This window comes from Salvelinus fontinalis, chromosome 36 (genome assembly GCF_029448725.1).
Source record: "Salvelinus fontinalis isolate EN_2023a chromosome 36, ASM2944872v1, whole genome shotgun sequence".
NCBI classification, from domain to species: Eukaryota; Metazoa; Chordata; class Actinopteri; order Salmoniformes; family Salmonidae; genus Salvelinus; species Salvelinus fontinalis.
In genome coordinates, this window is record NC_074700.1 from 19,843,754 (window position 1) to 19,867,648 (window position 23,895).

At 45.0% G+C, this 23,895-nt stretch overlaps 1 protein-coding gene across 1 annotated transcript in view; it reads right to left on the reverse strand.

The window, feature by feature from the left end:
- Positions 1 to 20,679, reverse strand: part of LOC129835471 (leukocyte immunoglobulin-like receptor subfamily B member 2) — a 77,415-nt gene extending 56,736 nt beyond the window's left edge. The window contains 4 exon segments of the mRNA XM_055901108.1: positions 16,091 to 16,411; positions 16,505 to 16,813; positions 16,963 to 17,209; positions 20,417 to 20,679. Of these exon segments, the coding sequence (XP_055757083.1) occupies positions 16,091 to 16,411; positions 16,505 to 16,813; positions 16,963 to 17,209; positions 20,417 to 20,581 (1,042 nt within the window). The 5' untranslated portion in view covers positions 20,582 to 20,679.
- Positions 20,680 to 23,895: the final 3,216 nt, after the last annotated feature.

The window sequence follows — 23,895 nt, forward strand, 5'->3', positions numbered from 1 at the left end:
AGAATTGGTGCGTGGTTTAGGCACTGGTGGTAAAGGGCTGGAGACACGCACCATATAGCTAGTGCGTGGAGGAGGCACTGGTGGTACTGGGTTGGGGCGGGGAGGTGGCGCCGGAAATACCGGACCGTGCAGGCGTACTGGCTCCCTTGAGCGCCGAGCCTGCCCAACCCTACCTGGTTGTATGCTCCCCGTCGCCTGACCAGTGCGGGGAGGTGGAAAAACCCGCACCGGCCTATGTAGGCGAACCGGGGACACCATGCGTAAGGCTGGTGCCATGTACGCCGGCCCGAGGAGACGCACTGGTGACCAGATGCGTTGGCCGGCTTCATGACATACGGCTCAACGCTCAGTCTAGCCCGGCCGATACGTGGAGCTGGAATGTACCGAACCGGGCTATGCACGCGTACAGGAGACACCGTGCGCTCTACTGCGTAACACGGTGTCTGCCCGTACTCTCGCTCTCCACGGTAAGTACAGGGAGTAGGCGCAGGTTTCCTACCTGACTTCGCCACACTCCCTTTAAGGCCCCCCCCAAGAAATTTTTGGGTTGTACTCACGGCTTCCAGCCTTGTCTCCGTGCTGCCTCCTCATATCGCCTCCTCTCGGCTTTAGCTGCCTCCAGCTCTTCACGAGGAAGGCGATATTCTCCCGGTTGTGCCCACGGCCCCTTACCATCCAGTATCTCCTCCCATGTCCACGAATCCTGTGTAGGTGGGTCCTGTTGCCGCTTTCCATGCCGCTTGGTCCTGTAATGGTGAGTAGTTCTGTCACGATCGTGTGGAGGATTGAAGGACCAAAACGCAGCTTTAGGAAAATAAGCCATCTCCTTTTTATTAACGAAGAAGGCAAACGAAACAAAAACACTTAAACACTAAACAAAACAAGAAAACGATCGTGAAGCTAAACAACGATGTGCACACACTGGCTACAAACGTATCACATAGACAACTACTCACAACAAATGAAAGCCTATGGCTACCCTAAATAAGGCTCCCAATCAGAGACAACCGAAATCAGCTGTCTCTAATTGGGAACTCATTCAGGTAACCATAGACTCTCCTAGACAACTAAACATACATAGACAATGCTAGACACATGTACTCAACACAAACCCATATACTACACCCAACAACCCCTTTACCATAGAAACACCCAAAACCAACAAAACACAAACATTCCCCATGTCACACCCTGACCTAACTAAAATAATAAAGAAAACAAAGAATACTAAGGCCAGGGCGTGACACAGGCAGTTGGTTCAAAACTCTAAAGGCATTTTCACTAAGTGCAACACACAACATCATCCAGTCACCTTTTCACCAAAATGTATTTGTATTTCATCTAGAAATTCAGTTGAAGGCGGAGATTTGTACCAGCAACCTTTTGGTTGCCCCTAACCACTAGACTTTATGGCATAAACGGCAGCTAAAAGCTGAATTGCTTATACAGTTGAAGTCAGAAGTTTACATACACTTAGTTTGGAGTCATTAAAACTCGTTTTTCAACCACTCCACAAATTTCTTGTTAACTTCTTTGTGATAGGGAGCAGCATTTTCACTTTTGGATGATTAGCATGCCCAAGTGAACTGCCTCCTACTCTGTCCCAGATGCTAATATATGCATTTTATTATTACTATTGGATAGAAAACACTCTGAAGTTTCTAAAACTGTTTGAATGATGTATGTGAGTATAACAGAACTCATATGGCAGGCAAAAACCTGAGAAATAATCCAAACAGGAAGTGAGAATTCTGAGACTGGTCGATGTTCAACTCATCGCCTATTCAATCCTCAGTAAGATATGGATCTGTTTGCACTTCCTACGCCTTCCACTAGATGTCAACAGTCTGTAGAACGTTGAATGAAGCTTATACTGTGTTGTGGGGCCGGATGAGAGGGGAATGAGTCAGTGGTCTGGCAAATTGCCAGTTCCTGGTCATGCGCATTCCACATGATATTGCCTTGCATTCCATAACTTCTACAGACACGAAGGAATTCTCCGGTTGGAACGTTTTTGGATATATATGATAACAACATCCTGAAGATTGATTCTCTACTTGGTTTGACCAGTTTATACGACCTGTAAGATAACTTCTTGTTAACAAACTATAGTTTTGGCAAGTTGTTTAGGACATCTACTTTGTGCATGACACAAGTCATTTTTCCAACAATTGTTTACAGACAGATTATTTCACTTATAATTCACTGTATCCCAGTGGGTCAGAAGTTTACATACACTAAGTTGACTGTGCCTTTTAACAGCGTGGGAAATTCCAGAAAATGATGTCATGGCTTTAGAAGCTTCTGATAGGCTAATTGACATCATTTTAGTTAATTGGAGGTGTACCTGTGGATGTATTTCAAAGCCTACCTTCAAATTCAGTGCCTCTTTGCTTGACATCATGGGAAAATCAAAAGAAATCAGCCAAGACCTCAGAAAAAAAATTGTAGACCTCCACAAGTCTGGCTCATCCTTGGGAGCAATTTCCAAACGCCTGAAGGTACCACGTTCATCTGTACAAACAATAGTACGCAAGTATAAACACCATGGGACCACGCAGCCATCATATTGCTCAGGAAGGAGACACGTTCTGTCTCCTAGAGATGAACGTACTTCGGTGTGAAAAGTGCAAATCAATCACAGAACAAAGGACCTTGTGAAAATGCTGGAGGAAACAGGTACAAAAGTATCTATATCCACAGTAAAACGACTCCTATATCGGCATAACCTGAAAGGCCGCTCAGCAAGGAAGAATCCACTGCTCCAACAACGCCATTAAAAAGCCAGACTACGGTTTGCAACTGCACATGGGGACAAAGACTGTACTTTTTAGAGAAATGTCCTCTGGTCTGATGACCATCATTATGTTTGGAGGAAAAACGGGGTGGCTTGCAAGCCGAAGAACACCATCCCAACCATGAAGCACGGGGCGTGGCAGCATCATGTTTTAAAGGCAATGCTACCAAATACTAATTAAGTGCATGTAAACTTCTGACCCACTGGGAATGTGATGAAAGAATTAAAAGCTGAAATAAATCATTCTCTCTACTATTATTCTGACATTTCACATTCTTAAAAGAAAGTGGGGATCCTAACTGACCTAAGACCGGGAATTTTTACTTGGATTAAATGTCAGGAATTGTGAAAAATCTAAATTTAAATGTATTTGGCTAAGGTGTATGTAAACTTCCAACTTCAACTGTACATGTTAATATAAAGTAACTGCTTTTCACAAACTATCCTCACACAATATTTTGTTACGTTAACGGTTTATTCTAAATAATATCTTTACACAATGCCCCATAATGACAGACCCTTTGCTATGAGACTCGAAATTGCATCCTGTTTCCATTGATCATCCTTGAGATGTTTCTACAACTTGATTGGAGTCCACCTGTGGTAAATTCAATTGATTGGACATGATTTGGAAAGGCACACACTTGTCTATATAAGGTCCCACAGTTGACAATGCATGTCAGGCCAAAAACCAAGCCATCCGGTCAAGGGAATTATCTGTATATCTCCGAGTCAGGATTGTGTCGAGGCACAGATCTGGGAAAGGGTACCAAAACATTTCTGCAGCACTGAAGGTCTCCAAGAACACAGTGGCTTCCATCATTCTTAAAACGAAGAAGTTTGGAGCCACCAAGACTCCACCCAGCCAAACTGAGCAATTGGGGGAGGTCACCCGGTGGTCACTCTGACAGAGCTCTAGAGTTCCCTTGTGTAAATGGGAGAAAGGAGGACAACCATATCTGCAGTGTTTTTCAGTGGCAGGGACTGGGAGACTAGTCAGGATCGAGGGAAAGATGAATGGAAGAAGGTACAGAGAGATCCTTGACAAAAACCTGCTCCAGAGCACTCTGGACCTCAGACTGGGGCGAAGGTTCACCTTCCAGCAGGACAACAACCCTAAGCACATGTAACAGGGTTGGCTATGTTTCCACTTGCCTCTAAAGAAAGGTGTATTTAATGTTCAAGCATTCTTATTGGTTGGTTCAACTCTGATGACAATAAGGCATGTTGTGATTGGCCCCGCTTGCAGATAAGCGGAGATCACGAACGTCAGGTCTTCCCGGCATGAAAATGTGATGCAAGGGGTAGGTCACATTCTGAATATTGTTTTCTATTTTCTATTTTACAATGTGTACAAGGTTCAGTACATTACTGATTTATACATGTGTGGGTATCTGGTACCTGTTAGGGATTGAGGGGCTATCTGGGATGTGCTTTGGCATATGATTGCTGTAAATAATTGTGTTAGCTAGCATACACCGATGTCATGGTCACATAAGCCCAATGCTAACACAGTTGTCTTCATGCTACAAATTTTACCAACGACAGCCATCAACACTGTTAAGCCCTGCACAACTAACATGCTTGTTTCCTATTTAACAACAGGTATTTACACATGTTATATTTTTTATTGTATTTTGTTCGCCCAGTATGAAAATGTGATGCAAGGGATTTTGCATTGTATTTTGTTCACCCAGTATGAAAATGTGATGCAAGGGATTTTGCCATCGACAGCCATCAATACCGTTAAGCCCTGCACAACTAACATGCTGTTTCCCATTTAACAACAGCAACAGAAATAAATGATGCTCAACTGGGACCACTGGCTGATGTGATTTATTTGGACAAAACACAACACAAGGAGAATACTATTTACATCTGTTACACGTCATGCCCAAGAAGACTCTAGGCTGCAATCACTGCCAAGAGGTGCTTCAACAAAGTACTGAGTAAATGGTCTGAATACTTATCTAATTGTGATGTTTCCATTTTTTTTATAGAGATTTGGAAAAAATTCAAAAAACGGTTTTTGCTTTGTCAATGTGGGGTATTGTGTAGATTGATGAGGGGGAAACGATTGAATCAACTTAGAATAAGGCTGTGACCTAACAAAATGTGAAAAATGTCAAGGGGTCTGAATACTTTCCGAATGCGCAGAATATATTACCATGAATAAATTCTAAAATGTTTCACATTGAAATACGAATGTATTCCTCCTACCAGTCACTTTTAAGCCCTGTTTACACGGCTATATTGTTTCACATTATTATATAAAAAAATATATCCTGCTACCAGTCACTTTCTCCTAATCCCTACCTATATGTGCAGTACATATCTACCTAAACTACTCCAGTATGCCTGCACACTGTAAATTTAGTACGGGCGCTGACCCTGTATATAGCTTACATATAGCTTGGTACGGACACTGGCCGTGTATATAGCTTGGTACTGACACTGACTCTGTATATAGCTTATATGTAGCTTGGTACTGACACTGACCCTGTATATAGCTTACATATAGCTTGGTACTGACACTTTCCCTGTATGTAGCTTACATATAGCTTGGTACTGACACTGACCCTGTATATAGCTTACATATAGCTTGGTACTGACACTGACCCTGTATATAGCTTACATATAGCTTGGTACTGACACTGACCCTGTATGTAGCTTACATATAGCTTGGTACTGACACTGACCCTGTATATAGCTTACATATAGCTTGGTACTGACACTGACCCTGTATATAGCTTACATATAGCTTGGTACTGACACTGACCCTGTATATAGCTTACACTCTGCTGTATTAATTACTTCTTTTTTCTTTTTTCTTTCTCTTGTTTTTGTTAATTTTTTTGTTATACTATTTTGATATTGAATAATGCATTGTTGGGAAGGGCTCGCAAGTTAAGCATTTTACTGTACTTGTGCATGTGAGAAATACATCTAGGGTCATTCTCCCAATTGGGTGTATTTTGAATAGTCTTACTTGGTAAAGAAAAAAGAAAAAAGATTTCAGCTAATTTTAACATATATGTATTCCCAGTCCTATGAAATTCATAGATTAGGGCCTAATTAGTTTATTTCAATTGACTGATTTCATTTATATGAACTTTAAGTAAAATCTGAGTAAAATCTTTGAAATTGTTGCATGTTGCGTTTATATTTTTGTTCAGTAAACATATGAACATACTTATGTTAAAGCACACCTACATGCAGACACACACTCACATTGACTGAAACATGAAGACGCATAGCACACTCACACATGCACACACGCGCGCACACACACTCACACAGACACACAGGTACACACAAACCCATGCATGCACACAGTCACGCACACACAAACACACAGCCACATGACTTTACACATTAATCTCCATGGTGTAAAGTACCATTTTATATCAAATTAAAGTTTTTTTAGTATTATTAACATACATCTCCAATACATATATTCCAGTGTAAAATGAAACAGAAAAAAAATAATACTAAGCAACTGGGTTGGTTTGTAATCCCTTTAATTCAGTCCTGGACTAAGAAGCATATTCAATGAAGATTCTCCATTTAAAGTAGTTTATAGTCCGGGACTAGACTTAATCTATGTCCAGGAAAACTAACCCATAATGTATGCTGAACCATGAGGATGTAGCTTAAGTCTCTGCCTCATTTGAACGAATGGGTTACAACCTTCTCTGTCTGTTTTAAAGGCAATTGTATTTGCACCGGAAGGATGCAGTCTCCACACATTGCATTGGAGCAAATACAATCTGCGTTTTGTGTGATGATGTAGGCTAATCTTTGTAGTTGCTGCCATATCGTAGCCAGAGTTGCTGAAAAATAACACAACTACTTTGACTGCCTGTCTGCAAGACATGTCAACCATGTCCGTTGAGATGGTTGACATGTCTTGGTATAAACCAAGGTTGGCTATTTACTGCCACCTGCAGTTATGGAATGTTTGCTCACAAGTATAATTCATTGTCTGATCCCTCCTGATGACCTAGATGGAATTATGTGATCCTTTCTTAACCCATAGAAGTCCCACCCAGTTGACTTCTTCAAAATCGCGAAAGCCCTCAATGCTGATGACCATGCTAAAATACTATTTTGGGCACTATAGTTCTCTATCTATCTCTATGGCTACACTAGCCAAAGGCGATCATCTACAATCAAGGAGGGGAAGCGGCAGTGGAGCGCTGCGTCAAATTGGGTTTCCAGAAAATCCAGAACTGCAGCGACTCCGGTATGTGAGCTTTTGTCCACAGGACAAATGCTTTTAGTCAGAATTGACTGACATATCTGTAGTTCCTCCACATAACCAGCTGGATGTGACAGATACCTTTTATAGTTATATTTGTAAATATGATTTCTCATCGTATAAAATAATTAGACATACTTAAAAAAATAAACATTATTACATACTAGGTTGGTTGTTGCTTGCTTGATTTATTTATTAATTGAATGATTGGTTTATGTATTTACTTATTGATTGGTCAATTTGATTGATTGGATTGGTTTCCCATTTTCAATTCAGCTGTTTTGTGTATAAAAGTTATTTTAAAGCATGTACAGTGATACTGTATTCATCTGCATGTTTTAGTTTTCATTTACAGAAATAAGGCAGTATGCAAAACGCTCTACCGCTAAAGGGGAAATCTGCAGTTCAAATAATAATAACTCGGGTACCCTGCCACCAATTGAATTACAATTTTTACAAACAATGGAGTTAAACAAGCATATGTTGTATTCTGCATGAATCAATAGTTATATACAATTCATGTAAAAGTATGTAGCAATCGCAGATTGCCACTTTGAATTTGGATGAATTTAGACATAAACAAACAAAAAACATTGTCAGAATTCTCTCTCCTTCATAATTTCCCCTGTGTTTGCATTCGGTACCTAGGTCTACGGGTTAAATCTTAATCAATGTAACATCAGTGGGTCTCTGAGAAGAATGGAGGGGTAATCTCCTATTGTGCAGTACACCGTGTCTGGTTTCTTTAGATTATGTCCTTTGCCCACTGGGTGGCGCTGTGCTGCAGCTGGTATCTGTAGGGTGTTGTAGAATGTCTCTGCCTGTTGGGGGGACTGTGGTTCTTTCCTCTCTTCTGGTGAAGTGTACTCCTTGTCCCCTGGATGCCCCTCTTCTCCTTCTGCTGCTGCTGGTACTGCTCCTGGTCTCCCAGCAGTAACATAGATAGATGTCACCTCAGATCCAGGGGTGTTCTGTGGTTCTGGTCTTCCTGGTATAGTGCTCACTGGGTTGTCATCTTCTGGAACAACGGCCTGTTAGGAGATGAGTAATCATAACATGCAAATGTTGTATACATTTCTCAAGAGTCTAAGACGTTGGGAGGTTGGGGAATTGCTTTAACATGGTCATACCATGGGCCATTTAGCTATTTGATTTAGATTTTATAAATGTTTTGATAAAATATTGAATTTGGCCTTGACACATATTTAACTCATTTTTGTGGTAGGCACAAAAATGCCTCCATACTTTCATAATTTTTTTTAACCAATACCAATAATTAATATTTGACCCTGCTGGTCATCTATGAACATTTTAACATCTTGGCCATGTTCTGCTATAATCTCCACCCGGCACAGCCAGAAGAGGACTGGCCGCCCCTCAAAGCCTGGTTCCTCTCTAGGTTTCTTCCTAGGTTCTTTCCAGGGAGTTTTTCCTAGCCACCGTGCTTCTATACCTGCATTGCTTGCTGTTTGGGGTTTAAGGTTGGGTTTCTGTACAGCACTTTGTGACATCAGCTGATGTAAGAAAGGATTTAACAGGTCAAAGAGCAAAATGGAGAACAACCAAATCTCCCCTGGGGTCACATTAGTTTGTAGCCCAAACAGACGCTAAAAACGTTTTCCTGAGACAACCGATTTCAGGAATGTCTTAGGGTCTGACAAACACTGCTGTAGTATGGGCTGCATCTCAATCTACCACATCCGCCAATGGCGGCATTCCGTATCTGCGGTTGATTGAGATGCAGCCCATGCAAAAAAACAGACATCTCTAGCTTAACCTGACAGATTTGTATGTGGATTTTATTATTATGTTACTTAAATGTACGCACCGGTGCATCAAAAGACTCTGCGGTTGTTTAAACATAGATTAATGATGTAGAGGGTACCTTCAGTAGCAGTTTTTCTTTAGGGGATTGGTGTCTTCTGGTTGATATGATGCATCCTACACCAACTAAGAATAATCCACCAGTAACAATGAACACAATGATGCCAACTAGTGATGCTGCAGCGATCCCCTTCTTCTCACCAATACCTTAGGTGTCACACACACACACACACACAAACACACATACACACACAAAAACAGCATTATCCAAATTTTTGCTGGAGAAATATATAACTGCAATGATGTTAAAACTTAGTTGATTTTTTTTTCTAATGATAGACGAATGCACAGAAAGTGGAAGTGAGTTAATTAAACCTACATATGTTCTTCATTCGTTGTGATTTGGCCTCTGTGCTGACATGATTGTTGACGATACACTGGATGAATCCATTACCACTGGAGACGGTGATGTTGACCTCAGAGACTGACAGAGAATCCTGGTACAGTGTGCACTGACCTCCGTCACAGACAGAAAACTTCCAGCCTGAACAATTCAAATCCACTGTATTTATTTAGGCTATTATAACAAGGTATATGCCATCATTGTAGGCCTTCTGCCTCTGCCCAGATTAATACTAGGCTTTGATGGCAATGGCCGTTAGAGCTCACTTTGCCGTGTATGAGCCCTGGTTAGAGTCCCTGTTGCAGCTTTAACTTTCTTCAGTTACATTGGTGGCAGCGTTGGAATCACGTCCAGCTCACGTCTAGGTATGTGATCTAGTGGTGGTTTTTCCACTTTGAGTCGGGTGCAATTCCATTGATATTTCTAGTGAACAATGGATAAGCAACAATGAGCATGACAGACAGAAGTAGTCACTCCAGCTGTGATCAAAGTTGCCTGAAGCTGAATGGAAAGTGCTAAGCGCTGTCCAGTTATTCAGTAGAAAATCCTCTGTGACTGTCTAATTTAAATAAGTTAACTTACCAGTGTGGACCCAAAACAAACACATTCTACACATTTACAAACGACCTGTTTATTAAAGTGTTATTACAACCATGTTGTTAGTTTGTTACTGAAGCTTATATAACCCGACAATATCCACATCATATGGGTAGACAAATGATGTAAGTGTGTTATGAAGCAAAAAAAAAAAACGATCCTTTTTTTGGATGCAAACCAATAATATGAATCACTGTTGATACATCCCGTTCTCTTTTGATGTGATGGATGTAGGATTTTCTACAGCCTAGAATCAAGGCCTTTCCCAATCATGAAGGACAAAGCTAGGCTGCTCTTGGTTCTCATTGGAGAATACTTTTTTGTCAGACTCTCCTATACCACTTTGCTCAACATGTTATTCCCCAGAGGTGGTGTGTATTATAATTTTCTATAATAAAAGGTATCCCCATTCCCCAATCAAATACCTTAATCGATACCACAAAAAAAAGATCTGTATTTTTTTTACAATCTGATAACCTTCATAAATTCAACATAGCTTTGTATAAAATGCATTATGAAAGAAATGATGTAACATCCATGAAAAAGTGGAGACTTGTACTCAATGCATTTAAGAAGATTGTGTAATGTAAGCTCCACGGAATATGAAATGCGTTATGAAGAAAATCGCGTAGGCCTAATGTTGCCTACAAAAAAAGGGCCTTCCTTACTACAAGTGCACCAGTATCCCAAAGTTAAGTGAAAACAACCATAGAAAACAGTATTGGCATTAATCAAATAAAAAATAACGCAAGGATACTATTATATTATAATTATATCAGTGTGTTGTTAACACATTTGTTTTTGTGGGACACAAAAAAAGGCAGTGTAGAACACCATTGCCCATCATGCATTGCTCTAATAACTTTCAATAGACTGTTCCGAAGTTTGCCCCCCAAAAATGTTTTTTCCTATGAATGAAGTTGCACGAAAATGTGTGTCTTTTTCTACGAATTACGATACCACACAAAAACCTGACAAATACAGTTTTTTGCTCCAATCTGGCAACCCTCATAAAGTATTAAGCAAAAACAAGCATAGAAAACAGTAATGATATTAATAATAAAACATTTAAAAACATACGTCTACTATTATATTATAAATATTTCGGTGACAACCTGGTTGATATGAATAAATATGGGACACAAAAAAAGGCAGTGTAGAACATAATTTTCCACAATGCATTGCTCCCAAAACTTTCAAAAGGCTGTTCCGAAGATTGTCCCCAAAAAATGTATTTTTCTATGAATTAAGTCGCACAAAATGTATTTTCACATGAATTGCGCCACACAAAAAAGCACAAAAACACACCAAATCTGCTGAAATACTTTTAGTACATATTTGCACTAATTTAGTGTGAGATTGTGTTGGATATAAACACATAGACACAGCAATCCCCTAACAGGAACAGTGGCCTTACCAACCATGAAGGGACACTGTCATTAATCACGATGACCTTGTCTGTAGGATGGTGTGGCTATGAGCAAGACCTGGTCAGGTAGTTTATACATGGAATGTAACACAGTAATGGAAATATTGATACTATTTCCATGTAGATACCACACCCAATCTTATGAGTCTGACCTTGTGTTTGTTGGTTCCACTTTTCTGGGCTCCGTTATTTACTTAAGGAATGTTCAAAATGTGCACTTATAAATCATAACAATTTTAATCAAAATACAGCTGTAGACAGAAGTCAAAGATCAAACATCAAACATTCAACTGATGTCTGTCCTGAGTTCTGCAAAATAGGAAAAGTCCAAGTTGCTTATAATATGCTTGCAGTCAACCCCTAGTGATGTAACTGCCTACGTCAAAACCTTCTACTCATGAGACCAAGACCATGCATATACAGTTTTACAAACTTGCAGGAGAGACAATAGTTCCAGTGTTTTCTAAGGACTCAGCAATAATCTTCCACTCTCCTAGTTGCTTTATAGTGGTATGTCTGACTAGTCTCTTATCTTTCACTCCCCTGCAGGGTTCTGTGTCTATGAATCTCTTTTAGCCTTGAGGCGCTTTCTCACAGACACCCTGTTTTGACTGCAATAACTCACACATCTCTCAGACCGTTTCTTATAAGAAGCAAAGACTGTAAATGAACTGGGGAACAATATTAAACCTTATAATGAATATGTATATTGCTAATCTGTAGTCCAGGACCCTATAAATGTAGTGGGGGAGGAGTCTTATAGCCCTTCCCCTTCTATTAATACAACATAAGCATAATCAATTATTATAATACATCAAACATTTGGTGCAGCCCCTATCATGACCCCAAGTTGACCCCATCATGTTCTTGGAAGACCCCTTTGCAATTACATGTCCAAATCTCAAAATTAAAAACACAAGGTATTTGTGTGTGATGGTTTTGGAACAGTAGTTTAATGTTAAAGTATAGTGCAAGATCCTTTAATTGCCATGATGGCACCGCTATGGCAGCCATGGATGATCGCGCCCATAATTTTATTTTATTTTTTACATATAATCATATTTTGTTGTTTTTCAACGGTCCAATGTCACTGATTTTATCTTAATACCAAATCGTTTCTGGGAAACAATTAAGTACCTTATAGTTTCTTAGCAAAGAGTGATTTCCCAAGCAACAATGTTGCTAGGACTGACTGTTAGTGGTCTGAATGGGGAGGGGAAAACTAAATTGGTGATGTCACCAGGTAGACCAAAACGTCATGCCACCAAAACAGGCTGAAATATCAGGCAGTCCTTTCAAACATCTAACACTAAAAGGGTATTATCATTTTCACAATTTTACAGTATTAGTCCAACCTCATAGGATGGATATATATATACGTATATATAACTATCACAGGAAATCACGCTTTCGACTGCACTGGGCCTTCAAGTATTTTCGTATTGCAATGTTTATCAGCTTTTTGATTGCTTTTTCAGAATCTGTGAATAATAATTGAATTTTAAGCTCGACTGTGCCAGTTTCTTGGCTTACTTGCTAGCTTGGAGACTTTTGATTTGAATGGACTAGAAAGCCACAACACTGGAGAGAAGCAGAAGAAGTGAGAGGACTGCATGAGGAGATAGCTGTGACTAGTGGATAAGCTACTCTGACTGCTAATATTATTCTTCTAGTGCCTTTATGGCAGCATAATAGCATCACCCAAGTGGGAGTTACATAGAGTTAGTGGAGAGGAGTGGCTAGCCAGCTAAGCTAACCATCACCAGGCCAGAGCACGGAGGACATGAGGGGACAGCATGGTGCTCTGCTGAAGCTACGGACACTGACAGTCTTTCTATTCTGACCGGCTCCCTCCTCCACTCATAGTACCTTCAGACCATCAAATCTGCTTCCCTGATCATTCATCATCTCTTCCAGTTCCATTACTCTCACAATTTATAGATTTGTTGATGTTTTTTGTTTGTGCTTCTATAAGCAACAGCTAGCCTAGTGGTTAGGAGCAACCAAAATGTTGCTGGTTTGAATCCCCGAACTGACTAAGTGAAAAATGGGTCTGTACCTCAAGGCATTTAACCCTAATTGCTCGTGTAAATCACTCAGGATAAGAGCATCTGCTAAATGACTCAAATTTAAAAAGCAACAATACAATACAGATACAATTGCTGTAGCTGCAGATGAGATCCATCATCATAACACCATATCATTGTTTAAAACGCTGTTACAGTTATACACAGTTAAACCATGATTCAATAAAATATGTGTTTAACAAAAAAAAAATTTTTTACAATGTATTATTGTGTGTGTGTGCGCGTGTGTGATTTTGTTTGTATGTGTGTATGTGTGTGCGCATGTGTGTGTATAATCCACGTTCACAGGTTTCTCCTGCTCCTCCTCTAATGGTGTGTCCTTCCATCTCCCTCAAGGACCTGCAACATATCACCACACAACATGTTTTTTAGAGGTTTACTTTAAATAGGTACAGCATACTTTGATATCAGAGCATTAGTTCCATAAGTTTAATACAGGTGTAGGATCTTAATTTGATCACACTGTATTAAAGAGGATTCTAGTATTCTAGACTTGATTTTCCCTAACTACCAATGTATCAAGCCCTGCAAAAATGTCCATTAGTTATTATACACACAATAGTTCAGATTTCCTTTTGCTGCAGGATTACTTTCCGTCTGTGAGAAACTGGTCAAATTAAGATCCTACACCTGTACAACTGTCAATAGCATATGGCTATTAGTCTTACAGGGGGCTGTACTGGACTGCCGAGGCGCACTGGTGGTACCGGGCTGGGGACACGCACCTCAGGGCGAGTGCGAGGAGCAGGAACAGGGCGTACTGGACCCTGGAGGCGCACTGGAGGCCTGGTGCCGGCACTGGTGGTACCGGGCTGGAGACACGTACCTCAAGGCTAGTGCGAGGAGCAGGAACAGGGCGTACTGGACTGCCGAGGCGCACTGGAGGTCTGGTGCGTGGTGCCTGCACTGGTGGTACCGGGCTGGGGACACGCAGGAACAGGGCGTACTGGACCCTGGAGGCGCACTGGAGGCCTGGTGCGTGGTGCCTGCACTGGTGGTACCGGGCTGGGGACACGTACCTCAGGGCGAGTGCGAGGAGCAGGAACAGGGAGTACTGGACCCTGGAGGCGCACTGGAGGCCTGGTGCGTGGTGCCGGCACTGGTGGTACCGGGCTGGGGACACGTACCTAAGGGCGAGTGCGAGGAGCAGGAACAGGGAGTACTGGACCCTGGAGGCGCACTGGAGGCCTGGTGCCGGCACTGGTGGTACCGGGCTGGGGACACGTACCTCAGGGCGAGTGCGAGGAGCAGGAACAGGGAGTACTGGACCCTGGAGGCGCACTGGAGGCCTGGTGCGTGGTGCCGGCACTGGTGGTACCGGGCTGGGGACACGTACCTCAGGGCGAGTGCGAGGAGCAGGAACAGGACACACTGGGTTGTGAAGGTACACTGGAGACCTGGTGTGTATAGCCGGCATCAATTGTTCCGGAACTTTAACACGTTTCAGGATGAGTACGAGGAACTGACACAGGTGGCATCGGACAGCTAACACGCTCCTCAGAGCGAATGCTGTGCATACTACACCAAACCAACAGCTCTCTCTCTTCACTCTCCTCCAATTTCATCAACAACTCCTCGAATGTCTCATAATCTCCCCTCCAATCTGTCCAATAACTCCTCGACCATCTCAGACTCACCCCATCAACTTCGCCGACTGCTCTTCGCCGACTGCTCCTGTGGCCTACCTCCCGACGTCGTTGCTATCCTCTCTTACTTCGCCGTTCCTCCTACATTGTTTCCACCTGTATCCATGGTAGACGATCCTCTCCTGCCAAAATCTCCTCCCACGTCCAGGATCCTTTACCGTCCAGTATTTCATCCCAGGTCCATTTTTCCACCAAGCACTGTTTCTCCCTTTCACGCTGCTTGGTCCTGGTTAGGTGGGTTATTCTGTCACGTTCGTCGTATTGATGAGACCAAGGCGCAGCGTGATATGAATACATACTTCTTTTAATAAGTAAGTAACACTAAACAAACTAACAACATGACCATGACACTATATAAACCAAGTGCTGACAGGCAACTAACCATATCCAATAACCCACAAAACCAAAATGGAAAATGGCAACCTAAATAGGATTCCTAGTCAGAGACAACGATAAACAGCTGTCTCTGATTGGGAACCAATTCAGGCCACCATAGACCTATAATAAACCTAGACTAACAAACACCCCTAGATATACAAAAACCCTAGACAGGACAAAAACACCTAGACAATACAAAAACTAAACCAACCACCCTCGTCACACCCTGACCTAACCAAAATAACAAAGAAAACAAAGATAACTAAGGTCAGGGCGTGACAATCCAGAATAATAAACAGAATAATATCCAGAATAATAAACAGAATAATATCCAGAATAATAAACAGAATAATAAACAGAATAATATCCAGAATAATATCCAGAATAATAAACAGAATAATATCCAGAATGATAAACAGAATAATATCCAGAATGATAAACAGAATAATATCCAGAATAATAAACAGAATAATATCCAGAATAATATCCAGAATAATAAGCAGAATAATAAACAGGATAATATCCAGAATAATAAACAGAATAATATCCAGAATAATAAACAGAATAATATCCAGATTGTGTATATATAGATATATACACACACATGTACACACATACACGAGATTAACTTAAATATAATTCAATACAGTTTCAATGCAGTTAGTTACCTCCTGACCAGAGAAACTGAGGTTCACTGTAGAGTGTGTCATAGACTGGGTCTCCTCTCCCAGCTCTACACACATATCCTCCTGTGGGAGTAGGACCAGCAGGGATCAGAGTGTAGGAGTCTTCACTAGTCCCATTGTCAGATAGGGGCTGTAGAGAGTAAGACTTGTCTGATAGGGAGGGTAACCCAGCTCTGTAGGGAACAGTCCTGTACCAGGAGAACCTCCAGCCTGTAGACATCTTGTCAACTTCACAGCTCAGAGTCACTGAGTCTCCAGGGTTCAGCCACTGAGGAGAGATACTCAGGACAGGTTGAGGTTGATCTGTGATTTGATAGAGGACAGGTTTCAACCTTTAAATCTTAGAAAGTATTCTAGTGAACCCACATTATTTTATACATGATTAGATAGACTTACCAGACACAGTCAGTTGTACAACATCACTGGTCTTGGAGATCTTGTTGCCCTTTACACCCACACAGGTATATGAACCACTGTTAGACCAGTAGACAGGACTGATTCTGTACTCAGGCTTTGTGTTTAAGGTGAGCAATAACTGCCTATTCTTATACCATCTGTAGTTCCAGTCAGAGTCTCCTCCTCCCTGTATGTCACATCTCATAGTAACAGTCTCTCTAATGAATATCTGGGTCCAGTTGGGTTGGAGGGTCAGAACAGCTACAGGTCTCTCTGCACAGACACAACACAGACAACTAACTGAATAAACTGTTGCACCATGTATTTTTGTTTAGGTTTACTTATAACTTCAAGTTAACTATAATTGTTGGGATACAATCAGCAGACAAAATATTATACCCTAAAATACTTTCTATCCACCATAACAGACATTTATCATAAAACTGTTTTAGACTCACCAGTAATGTTTAACTGGACTGGGTCACTGTACAGGGTGTAGTAGACTGGGTCTCCTCTCCCAGCTCTGCACCAGTACTGTCCTCCATCAGAGACACTGACCCAGCTGAGTGTGTAGGAGTATCCGAGGTTGTGGTTACTGGTGTTGTAACGGGTGACGCTCTCCTCATCCTCGGATGAGGTGAGGAGAGAAGGATCCTCAGACCAAAACGCAGGCTTTGGGAAATAAGCCATCTTTATTAACACAACGATAAAGATGGCAACACGAAACGAAACAAACACTTGCAAAACTACAAAATAACAAAACGACGTTGACGAGACCTGAACATAAACTTACATAACTAAACATAAACTTACGTACAGGTAACAGACGACATCGAAACGAAAACGAAACAAACAAACGCTACAGTCCTATGTGGTACGAAACAGACATACGGACACAGGAGACAATCACCCACAAACAAACAGTGAGAATGCCCTACCTAAATATGACTCTTAATTAGAGGCAAACGCAAACCACCTGCCTCTAATCAAGAGCCATACCAGGCAAACCAAAACCAACATAGAAACAGATAACATAGAATGCCCACCCAACCTCACGTCCTGACCAACTAACACACAAAACTAACATAAATAGGTCAGGAACGTGACAGTACCCCCCCCACAAGGTGCGAACTCCGGACGCACCAGCACAAAGTCTAGGGGAGGGTCTGGGTGGGCATCTAACCACGGTGGTGGTTCAGGCTCGGGGCGCGGTTCCCACCCCACCATAATCCATCCTAACTTCCTCCCTCCAAGAATGTCCACCCTCTTTTGACCCCCACAAAATTCCCTTAACAACATATCTAATAGGGACAACACCGGGACAGAGAGATAAATCAAGAAAGAGGGATAGATAAGAATATAGAGGTAGATAAAGATAGAGAGGGAGATCAGGATAGAGGGGCAACTCCGGACTGAAAGGCAGCTCCGGACAGAGAGACAGCTCTGGACTGATGGGCAGTTCTGGGTATCTAGCCTTTTCAGGCTGAAGGGCAGCTCATGGCTGACTGACGACTCTCGATGCTCATGGCTGGCTGACGGCTCTCGACGCTCATGGCAGGCTGACGGCTCTCGACGCTCATGGCAGGCTGACGGCTCTCGACGCTCATGGCAGGCTGACGGCTCTCGACGCTCATGGCAGGCTGACGGCTCTCGACGCTCATGGCAGGCTGACGGCTCTCGACGCTCATGGCAGGCTGACGGCTCTCGACGCTCATGGCGCTCTGACGGCTCTGGCTGCTCATGGCGCTCTGACGGCTCTGGCTGCTCATGGCGCTCTGACGGCTCTGGCTGCTCATGGCTCGCTGGCGGCTCTGGCAGATCCTGTCTGGTTGGCGGCTCTGGCAGATCCTGTCTGGTTGGCGGCTCTGGCAGATCCTGTCTGGTTGGCGGCTCTGGCAGATCCTGTCTGGTTGGCGGCTCTGGCAGATCCTGTCTGGTTGGCGGCTCTGGCAGATCCTGTCTGGTTGGCGGCTCTAGCGGCTCCTGTCTGGCTGACGGCTCTAGCGGCTCCTGTCTGGCTGACGGCTCTGTAGGCTCATGGCAGACGGGCGGCTTTGCAGGCTCATGGCAGACGGGCGGCTTTGCAGGCTCCTGGCAGACGGATGGCTCAGACGGCGCTGGGGAGACGGATGGCTCAGATGGCGCTGGGGAGACGGATGGCTCAGATGGCGCTGGGGAGACGGATGGCTCAGATGGCGCTGGGGAGACGGATGGCTCAGATGGCGCTGGGGAGACGGATGGCTCTGGCCGGATATGGCGCACTGTAGACCTGGTGCGTGGTGCCGGAACTGGAGGCACCGTGCTAATGACAAGCACCTTCCTACTAGTGCGGGGAGCAGGAACAGGGCACACTGTATTCTCAAAGCCTACTCTATCCCTGATGCGTGGTACCGGCACTGTTGACACCGGGCTGAGGACAAGCACATCAGGATTAGTAGGGGGAGAAGATACAGTGGGTTCAGGGCTCTGGAGACGCACAGGTAGCTTAGTGCGTGGGGCCGGAACTGGAGGCACCGGGCTAGATACACGCACTACAGGGAGAGTGCGTGGAGGAGGAACAGGGCTCAGGATACGCACTGGTAGCCTAGTGCGTAGTGTATACACTGTAGGTACTAGGCTGGGGCGGGGAGGTGGTGCCGGAAATACCGGACCGTGGAGACGTACTGGCACTCTTGAGCATTGAGCTTGCCCAACCCTACCTGGTTGAATGCTCCCGGTTGCCCGACCAGTGCGGGGAGGTGGAATAACCCGCACCGGGCTATGTAGGCGAACCGGGGAAACCATGCGTAAGGCAGGTGCCATGTATGCCGGCCCGAGGAGACGCACTGGAGACCAGACGCGTTGAGCCGGCCTCATGACACCTGGCTCAATACTCAATCTAGCCCTACCAGTGCGGGGAGGTGGAATAACCCGCACTGGGCTATGCACTCGTACAGGAGACACCGTGCGCTCTACTGCGTAACACGGCGCCTGCCCGTACTCCCGCTCTCCACGGTAAGCCTGGGAAGTGGGCGCAGGTCTCCTACCTGCCCTTGGCCCACTATCTCCTAGCCCCCCCCCAAGAAATTTTTGGGAATTACTCACGGGCTTTTTTGGCTTCCGTGCCAGACGCGTTCCCTCATAGCTCCGGTTCCTCTCCCCGGTAGCCTCTGCTCTCCTCAGTGCCTCCACCTGTTCCCACGGCTTTTCGGGCTTCCAGCCACGTCTCCTTGCTGCCTCCTCAAACCACCGCTCCTGGGCTTTAGCTGCCTCCCTCTCTTCCTGTGAACGGCGATTTTCTTCTGCCTTAGCCCAGGGACCTTCTCCATTCATTATCTGTTCCCATGTCCAGAAATCCTTTCTCTCTTGTCCCTTACTCCGTTTCGTTTTCCCTTGCCGCTTGGTCTTAGCTTGTTGGTGGGTGATTCTGTAACGGGTGACGCTCTCCTCATCCTCGGATGAGGTGAGGAGAGAAGGATCCTCAGACCAAAACGCAGGCTTTGGGAAATAAGCCATCTTTATTAACACAACGATAAAGATGGCAACACGAAACGAAACAAACACTTGCAAAACTACAAAATAACAAAACGACGTTGACGAGACCTGAACATAAACTTACATAACTAAACATAAACTTACGTACAGGTAACAGACGACATCGAAACGAAAACGAAACAAACAAACGCTACAGTCCTATGTGGTACGAAACAGACATACGGACACAGGAGACAATCACCCACAAACAAACAGTGAGAATGCCCTACCTAAATATGACTCTTAATTAGAGGCAAACGCAAACCACCTGCCTCTAATCAAGAGCCATACCAGGCAAACCAAAACCAACATAGAAACAGATAACATAGAATGCCCACCCAACCTCACGTCCTGACCAACTAACACACAAAACTAACATAAATAGGTCAGGAACGTGACAGGTGTAGAGTCTGTTCTGTGTCTGTACCAGTAAAACTTCCATCCAGAAGACTCTACAGTACGGCTCAGTGTCACACTGTCTCCTGTGAATACGTCCTCTTTGTCAGAACTCAGTGTAGCTGTCAGACGACTATCTGTTGGAATCAAGAAACGTGTTTGATGCATCTGGAAAACATGGATCTGATCTGCTGCATGATATGTCCTCTTGATGGGTAACTGATCAGAATTCAGTGAGGCAGAATAGTCTACAGACACACAGAAAATGTCTACATGATTGACTCAGAAACAACAGCGTCTATCTATCTGTATGACAAGAGAGAGAACAGAACAAAGTACTTTACCTTTTACAGTGAGAGTAATAGCATTACTAAGTTGTGAAGATGTGGGTCTAGACACTCTGTACCCTTCACACCAGTACTGACCCTGGTCAGACACATCAGCTCTACTGATGATGTGAGAGACTCCAATGTTACTGTAACCAGACTGGGATACTACATTATAATTCCTGTCTTTGTACCACTGATAGTTCCAGCTACTGTCAGACCCTACAGAACACATCAGAGGAACTGTCTCTCCGGGGAACACAGGGTTTGGCTCTACAGTCAGTGTAGCTTTGGGCAGACCTGAGGAAACAGAGCAGAAAACATCTGGATACCTGCCTGGTGATTCAGCTGAAGCTGTAACATTGTGATAAAAGTATATTTTACATATGTTGACTCCATTCAGTTAGAATTTACAGTGTATATATCTGTATTTAGATTAACCCTCATTGGCTCTGAATTTACATAGTCCAGATTGAAGACAAACAGTGAGCTCACCAGTGATGATGATGGGGAGAGCTGAGCTGAGATTTGACTTCTGGGGCCCGACCTCTCCTTGTCCCAACACACCTGTACTGACCAGCCTGGTCAGGCAGAGAGATGGTGATGGTTTTTATGATCTGACTGGGAAGCTCTTTATTGTATCTGAACCAGCGGTACGTCCAGTCTGTGTAGTCTGATATGTCACACTGCAGAGTGACTGTCTCTCCAGGGTAGAGGAGACCCTATGGAGTGACTATATTCACTGAGGTCGTGGGCAGAGCTGTGAAAACAGTTATATGAAGACAATCTTTCAAAAGTATGATCTGACTTCAGTAGGTAATATGGTCACTTTTATTTGGGATTTACATACAGACCAGCAAACCCTCTAAACTGCGCGCACATGCGAACCAGGGGAACTGCCACACAGACAATGTCCCCTCTAAGCTGCGTGCACATGCGGACCAAGGGAACTGCCACACAGACAATGTCCCCTCTAAGCTGCGCGCACATGCGGACCAGGGGAACTGCCACACAGACAATGTCCCCTCTAAGCTGCGCGCACATGCGGACCAGGGGAACTGCCACACGGACAATGTCCCCTCTAAGCTGCGCGCACATGCGGACCAGGGGAACTGCCACACGGACAATGTCCCCTCTAAGCTGCGCGCACATGCGGACCAGGGGAACTGCCACACAGACAATGTCCCCTCTAAGCTGCACGCACATGCGGACCAGGGGAACTGCCACACAGACAATGTCCCCTCTAAGCTGCGCACATGCGGACCAGGGGAACTGCCACACAGACAATGTCCCCTCTAAGCTGTGCACATGCGGACCAGGGGAACTGCCACACAGACAATGTCCCCTCTAAACTGCGCACATGCGGACCAGGGGAACTGCCACACAGACAATGTCCCCTCTAAGCTGCGCACATGCGGACCAGGGGAACTGCCACACAGACAATGTCCCCTCTAAGCTGCGCACATGCGGACCAGGGGAACTGCCACACAGACAATGTCCCCTCTAAGCTGCGCACATGCGGACCAGGGGAACTGCCACACAGACAATGTCCCCTCTAAACTGCGCACATGCGGACCAGGGGAACTGCCACACAGACAATGTCCCCTCTAAGCTGTGCACATGCGGACCAGGGGAACTGCCACACAGACAATGTCCCCTCTAAGCTGCGCACATGCGGACCAGGGGAACTGCCACACAGACAATGTCCCCTCTAAGCTGCGCGCACATGCGGACCAGGGGAACTGCCACACAGACAATGTCCCCTCTTAACTGCGCACATGCGGACCAGGGGAACTGCCACAGAGACAATGTCCCCTCTAAACTGCGCACATGCGGACCAGGGGAACTGCCACACAGACAATGTCCCCTCTAAGCTGCGCACATGCGGACCAGGGGAACTGCCACAGAGACAATGTCCCCTCTAAACTGCGCACATGCGGACCAGGGGAACTGCCACACAGACATTGTCCCCTCTAAGCTGTGCACATGCGGACCAGGGGAACTGCCACACAGACAATGTCCCCTCTAAACTGCGCACATGCGGACCAGGGGAACTGCCACACAGACAATGTCCCCTCTAAGCTGCGCACATGCGGACCAGGGGAACTGCCACACAGACAATGTCCCCTCTAAACTGCGCACATGCGGACCAGGGGAACTGCCACACAGACAATGTCCCCTCTAAGCTGCGCACATGCGGACCAGGGGAACTGCCACACAGACAATGTCCCCTCTAAACTGCGCACATGCGGACCAGGGGAACTGCCACACAGACAATGTCCCCTCTAAGCTGTGCACATGCGGACCAGGGGAACTGCCACACAGACAATGTCCCCTCTAAGCTGCGCACATGCGGACCAGGGGAACTGCCACACAGACAATGTCCCCTCTAAGCTGCGCGCACATGCGGACCAGGGGAACTGCCACAGAGACAATGTCCCCTCTAAACTGCGCACATGCGGACCAGGGGAACTGCCACACAGACAATGTCCCCTCTAAGCTGCGCACATGCGGACCAGGGGAACTGCCACACAGACAATGTCCCCTCTAAGCTGCGCGCACATGCGGACCAGGGGAACTGCCACAGAGACAATGTCCCCTCTAAACTGCGCACATGCGGACCAGGGGAACTGCCACACAGACAATGTCCCCTCTAAGCTGCGCACATGCGGACCAGGGGAACTGCCACACAGACAATGTCCCCTCTAAGCTGCGCACATGCGGACCAGGGGAACTGCCACACAGACAATGTCCCCTCTAAACTGCGCACATGCGGACCAGGGGAACTGCCACACAGACAATGTCCCCTCTAAGCTGTGCACATGCGGACCAGGGGAACTGCCACACAGACAATGTCCCCTCTAAACTGCGCACATGCGGACCAGGGGAACTGCCACACAGACAATGTCCCCTCTAAGCTGCGCACATGCGGACCAGGGGAACTGCCACACAGACAATGTCCCCTCTAAACTGCGCACATGCGGACCAGGGGAACTGCCACACAGACAATGTCCCCTCTAAGCTGCGCACATGCGGACCAGGGGAACTGCCACACAGACAATGTCCCCTCTAAACTGCGCACATGCGGACCAGGGGAACTGCCACAGAGACAATGTCCCCTCTAAGCTGTGCACATGCGGACCAGGGGAACTGCCA